This window comes from Rhizophagus irregularis, chromosome 5 (genome assembly GCF_026210795.1).
Source record: "Rhizophagus irregularis chromosome 5, complete sequence".
NCBI classification, from domain to species: domain Eukaryota; kingdom Fungi; phylum Glomeromycota; class Glomeromycetes; order Glomerales; family Glomeraceae; genus Rhizophagus; species Rhizophagus irregularis.
Window position 1 is genome coordinate 5,098,994 of NC_089433.1, and position 6,846 is coordinate 5,105,839.

A 6,846-nucleotide genomic window follows, 5' to 3' on the forward strand; every position below is an offset into this window, starting at 1 on the left:
ATTATATGTTTGAAACAAAAACAAATTAGAAGTCAAGGGAAAGATTTTATTAAAAAAGTATTACAAAACATATTAGGAATTACAGCAAAGTCAGAAAAATTTCAAAAATTCCAACAACTGGCATTAGAAGCAAGTAAAAGTTGAAACTTGTTTAACAATAAGATTACAAAAAGACTTCAAGATATCTCTTACTGAGGCACAGACACTTATGGCCAACATGTTAATTCGATTCATTCTAGCATTTAAAGAATTAATATGGAAACCAAGATGTGAACAAGTAATTTTATGGGAAAAAAGAGAAGGTATTTCTCGAACAGATAAAATTACTTCAGAATCCAAAGCAAAGAACAATCCAAATCAACTTTCAGAATTCAAAGTAAAGGACAATTCAAATCAACTTACAAATAAAGCTAAAGATTTAAAAATGGGAAAAGTAGATCAACTACAAAAAACAGTCTCTTTGGTAAAGAAATCTATGGATACCTTTGTAAGGAAATATATATGTGAGGATTGGATTCTGATAAAAAAGAAAGTTGATAAGATTACATTATATATGAGCGAAAAATTATTGGATTAATAGATACAAAAACAATATTTTTATTCTTTTCTCATTTATGTCTATTTTTATTTATAATCTTAGACATATAATTTATTAATTATTGTTAATTTTATTTTTATTTTTATTTTTATTTTTATTTTTATTTTTATTTTTATTTTTATTTTTTGTTTTTGTTTTTGTTTTTCTTTTATTTTTGTTTATACTTTTAGATTATGGTATATTATTTTGCTATGCTTTTTGGTTACTTTTATTCTTAATTTTAATTTTATTGATAATATAATATCTAATGTTTGATCGGACTGGCCTGGAGCTGGAAGTATCATTCATAGAATATTTGTGATTATTATGTAGTCCAAATATATTCTAATAAAATGGTACATGATTCAACATTTTTTAAAAAAAAAAAAATTTACTTGTTATTCTATATTATTAGTAAGTCTAGCCAAATTACTTTCATTAATATACTTACTAAGAAACAGTTTATATGTACGATTTTGGTATAATTAATATATATTATATTGCAATTGGAGGACAATTTATTTGCAAATTGTGTTTATAATAATATTTTAGCAATATATAAATCCAAATAATCCTCAATGAATGTTATTATTTTAGAAAATATGTTATAATATACAATAAGTAAATATAAGTTATTTTATAGGTTATAAAAAAAAATGATCTACCAAATATAAATTACAAATTACAAATTTACAATTTATGAAAAATAAAAGGTGTAGCACATTGTGAAAATTTATATTCTAAATATCAAACACTGGTCAAATACTGGTGCTTTGTATAATTTGATCTTAAACTCTACATTTTATATAGTATATTTAAGCCTAATATTAAATATTTATACAGTTGATATTATTTTTTTTTATTTAATATCATTGCATTTTACTTAACACTAATTATAGAGTAAATGTAATTACTTTTTTACATAAATAAAATTAGTTTGTAATTAAATAATCAAATATAAATATAAGATGATTTGAAGAATAACTTACTTAATAGGCAATGTTAAACATACTGCAAATGTAAATATACTAGCAATTTTCATTTCTCTTTAAAAAACCTATTATTAGCAATTTATTACTAGTAATTATAATCTAGAAATTCATTTTCTTTCAATATAGTAAATTTTTTATATAAATATTTAAGTTATAATAAAATAAAAATGTATAAGAAATTATTGATGAAGAATATTCAAAAACATCATCATTCAGTAAGTATATTATTATATAATTCTTATTTTTTCTGTCAATAGAATTGTAAAAGTGTAACCTAAAATTTAATATTTATAGCTCCAAAAAAGCTGCTTTATTTGTATCATTGCATATGAGCTAATTTGGCTAACTTGATGATCGGAATGTCGATCATTTTGGCCAAAGTTAATGTTAATTTTAGCCAAAATGATCGACATTCAGATCATCAAGTAAGTCAAATCCGCCCCATGATTATATTTTAATCTGCATTGCATTGTACTGTATGACAAATTTATTGAGTAACAGTATTAGATTTATAACAATCATTGCATATTGTGTAATTATTTGACACCTTCTCATTAATTAATGTCTATTGTTTTTTTTTTAATAAAAAACAAAAAACTTTAAACCATGACATCTCAAAATGATATTATATGTGTAAGCTGTGATAAAATATATATAGATATTGATTATAAATGGTGTAAACAATGTGTAATAAATAACTTAAAAAAAAATTTGATGAACTGGACTAGTGGAAATGAAAAGATTGATAATTTTATTCAAAAAATGCAATTAAAAATTGATAGTTTTGATGATATAATTGTTGAATGGATACCTTACAGCCAATTCAATAATGTTAAAAAAACAAACAAAGATGGTTTTGCTACAGCAATATGGAAGGATGGTTTATTAAAATATGATGAAAAAGAAATGAAACATAAAAGAATATCTAATATAGAAGTTTCTTTAAAATGCTTGAGCAATTCACAAAATGTTATTAATGAATTTTCAAATGAGGTATGAAGCTTCTATTTTTTTTGTAATTTAGTCTTAAAATACTTTTATTATAACAACTTTTTATATTAACAGGATAAAACATATTCCATTAAAGTAGATGAAGATGATGAAGATTATATTCCTAAAATATATGGAATATCCAAAAATCCAGATACAAATGATTATATTATAGTACTTAATAATAGTTATTGCAAAGAATGTGGTGAAATATATACAAAAGTACAGAGAAAATGGTGTAAACCATGTCAAATAAATAATTTAGAACTAAATCTCACAAACTGGACTAGTGGAAATAAAATAATTGATGAATTCATTCAAGAAATGCAATTGAAAATTGAAGGATATCATAATATAATTGTTGAATGGATACCTTATAACCAATTCAATAATGTTAAAAAAATAGGGAAAGATGGCTTTGCTAAAGCAATATGGAAGGATGGTTTATTAAAATATAATGAAGAAGAAAGAAAATATGAAAGAAAACCTAATAAAGAAGTCACCTTAAAATGTTTGAATAATTCTCAAAATGTTATTAGTGACTTGCTAAATGAGGTATAAAACTTCTAATTTTTGTAATTTAATTCTTAAAGTACTTCATTATAACAATTTTTATATTTAACAACAGGCTAAAGTATATTTCCTTAGTCTTAAAATATATGATAATACTCCTACAATATATGGAATATCCCGAAATCCAGATACAAATGATTATATTATAGTACTTAATAATAGTTGTTGTAAAGAATGTGGTGAAATATATACAGAGATAGATTGTAAATGGTGCAAACCATGTCAAACAAATAATTTAAAACAAAATTTTACAAACTGGACTAGTAGAAATGAAAAAATTGATGATTTCATTCAAAAAGTGCAATTAGAAATTGAAGGTTTTAGAGATATAATTTTTGAATGGATACATTATGACCAATTTAACATTATTAAAGAAGCAAGCTTTTCTAAAGCATATTTGGCAATATGGAAGGATGGTTCATTAGAATATAATTATAAAGAAATAAAATATGAAAGAAAACCTAATAAAGAAGTCATTTTAAAATGCTTGAATAATTCTCAAAATGTTATTAGTGGCTTGCTAAATGAGGTATGAAACTTCTAATTTTGTAATTTAATCCTTTATCTACTTTATTTTAACAACATTTATATTTAACAGGTTAAAACATATTCCATTAAATTAAATTATGAATATGATATTCCTAAAATATATGGAATATCCCAAAATCCAGATACAAAAGATTATATTATAGTACTTAATAATAATAGTTATTGCAAAGAATGTGGTGAAATATATACAGTAGTATGGCAAAAATGGTGTAAACCATGTCAAATAAATAATTTAAAACAAAATTTTACAAATTGGACTAGTGGAAATGAAAAAATTGATGATTTTATTCAAGAAATGCAATTGAAAATTGAAAGTATTGGAGATATAATTGTTGAATGGATACCTTATAACCAATTCATTAATGTTAAAAAAATAGACAAAGATGGCTTTACAACAGCAATATGGAAGAATGGTTTATTGAAATATAATGAAGAAGAAAGAAAATATGAAAGAAAACCTAATGAAACTACTTTAAAATGTTTAAATGATTCTCAAAATATTATTAGTGACTTGTTAAATGAGGTATATATGAAACTTTTTATTTTTGTAATTTAATCCTTAAAAGTACTTTATTGTAACAACTTTTATATTTAACAGGTTAAAGCATATTCTACTAATTTAAATGAATCACATTGTATTCCTGTAATATATGGAATATCTCGAAATCCAGATACAAAAAATTATATTATAGTACTTAATAATAGTTATTGTAAAGAATGTGGTGAAATATATACAGAAGTATGGCAAAAATGGTGTAAACCATGTCAAATAAATAATTTAGAACTAAATCTCACAAAATGGACTAGTGGAAATAAAATAATTGACGAATTCATCCAAGAAATGCAATTAAAAATTGATGAATATCACAATATAATTTTTGAATGGATACCTTATAACCAATTCAATAATGTTAAAAAAATAGGTAAAGATGGCTTTAATACAGCAATATGGAAGAATGGTTCATTAGAATATAATTGTAAACAAATAAAATATGAAAGAGGACCTAATAAAAAGGTCACTTTAAAAAGCTTGAATATTTCTCAAAATGTTATTGGTGACTTGCTAAATGAGGTATAAAACTTCTAATTTTTGTAATTAATCCTTAAAAGTACTTTCATTATAACAACTTTTCATATTAATAGGTTAAAGCATATCAATATTCTATTGAAAGTGATGAAGATTATATTCCTAAAATATATGGAATATCCCAAAATCCAGATACAAAAAATTATATTATTGTACTTGAAAATAGTTATTGCAAAGCATGTGGTGAAATTTATACAGATATAGAAGCTAAATGGTGTAAACCATGTCAAATAAATGGTTTAAAACAAAATTTTATAAATTGGACTAGTGGGAATGAAAAAATTGACAATTTTATTCAAAAAATGCAATTAAAAATTAACAACCATAAAAATATAATTGTTGAATGGATACCAAATAACCAGCTTAATAGTATTAAAGAAATAGGTAAAGGTGGATTTGCTACAGTCTATTTAGCAATATGGAAAAATGGTCCATTAGGATATGATAAATATAAAAAGGAATACAATAGAGTAACTAGTAATAAAGTAGTTGCTTTAAAATGCTTACATAATTCACAAAATATTACTAATGAATTTTTAAATGAGGTATGAAATTTATTTTTTTAGACTTCATTAAATACTTCTAAATAATAATTGTTTTACTTTTTGATAGGTTAATGCATACTCTATCAGTAGCTCTTTTAATGATCATTTTGGAATAGGTAATGATGGAATTCTCAAAATATATGGGATATCCCAAAATCCAGATACAAATAACTATATTATTGTACTTGAATATGCAAATGATGGAAATCTTAATAATTGCAATAATAATATCATTAGAAATTATCGTTGGAATGAAAAATTACATGTACTAAAAAAAATTGTTAAAGGTTTTAAAAAAATTCATGGAAATAATAAAGTACATCGTGATTTTCATACAGGAAATATATTGGTATCTGTTAGGGATTCCATTTATGGTAGCACTGGAAATTCTTCAAGTGATATATGTATTTCAGATATGGGATTATGTGGAGAAGTTAGTAATATGGACAAAACAAAAATTTATGGAGTTATGCCATTTGTAGCTCCTGAAGTATTAAAAGGAAAACCATATACTCGAGCAGCAGATGTATATAGTTTTGCTATGATTATGTATTATATTGCAACTGGAAGACAACCTTTTGCAAATTGTGCTCATGATAGTGTGTTAGCATTAAATATATGTAATGGAATTAGACCTGAAATAAATGAACTAGAAGCACCAAAATTTTATATTGATTTAATGAAAAATTGTTGGAATGCTGATCCAGAAAAGAGACCAAGTGCTATTGAAATAGAAAAACTGTTCAATGATTTTACTTATTCTAGTAAAGAAGAAATTAAAAAGCAAGTTGAAAAAGCAGATGAATATAGAAAAACAAATTTTTTGTCAACTGGAAATAGTCAATCAATTCATCCACAAGCTTGTTATACTTCTCGATTACTCAATCAATTTACAAAAGAACTTCCAAAACATGATGATACTTACAGTATTTCAGCAGAAATTATTGATTTTACAGAGTATGTAGCATTACTTAAATTATTTTTTATTTTTATTGAAAATTTATTAAATTATAAATCATTTTATAGGTATTTTATCGAACAAAAATGAAAAATAAGTCAATTAGAACATGCATCTGCACCAAATAATATAAAATACATTTTATAAAAATTCATCTAAAAAAAAGTGATGAATATAAATATAGAAGGTGTAACACAATTGTGAAAACTCATCTTCTAACACTAAACTCCTTATGTTAGATAAGATGTGACAAATTTAACTAATATTAACTAGTAACACAATTTTATGATTAGGATTTTTTTTTTTTGTTGATATCATTGTATTTTGTTCAACACTAATTATAGAGTATATATATGTAATTTTTTTTTACATAAATAAAAAAATTTAGTTTGTAATTGAACAAATAAAATATAAGATTTGAAAATATTATTAACTGTTAATTTTATGATGATTAAAATTAAGAAGTAAGTTAATAATAAATATAATAAATATAAATATACTAGTAATTATCAATTTTTTTTTAAACCTGAATTATTACTAATAGTAGCTTCAATAGTGTATTTATTGCTGATATT

General features: G+C 22.9%; 1 protein-coding gene across 1 annotated transcript; it reads left to right on the forward strand.

Annotated features, from left to right (window-relative positions):
• Positions 1-2,175: 2,175 nt before the first annotated feature.
• On the forward strand, positions 2,176-6,361 carry OCT59_025637 (uncharacterized protein; the record flags this gene model as incomplete). Its single annotated transcript, XM_066139928.1, has 12 exons — positions 2,176-2,245; positions 2,420-2,562; positions 2,635-3,114; positions 3,188-3,335; positions 3,432-3,661; positions 3,731-3,890; positions 4,059-4,204; positions 4,280-4,753; positions 4,825-4,984; positions 5,153-5,313; positions 5,381-6,270; positions 6,340-6,361. 12 exons carry the CDS (start codon positions 2,176-2,178, stop codon positions 6,359-6,361), a joined length of 3,084 nt encoding a protein of 1,027 aa, XP_065992218.1.
• Between the last annotated feature and the right edge of the window lie 485 nt (positions 6,362-6,846).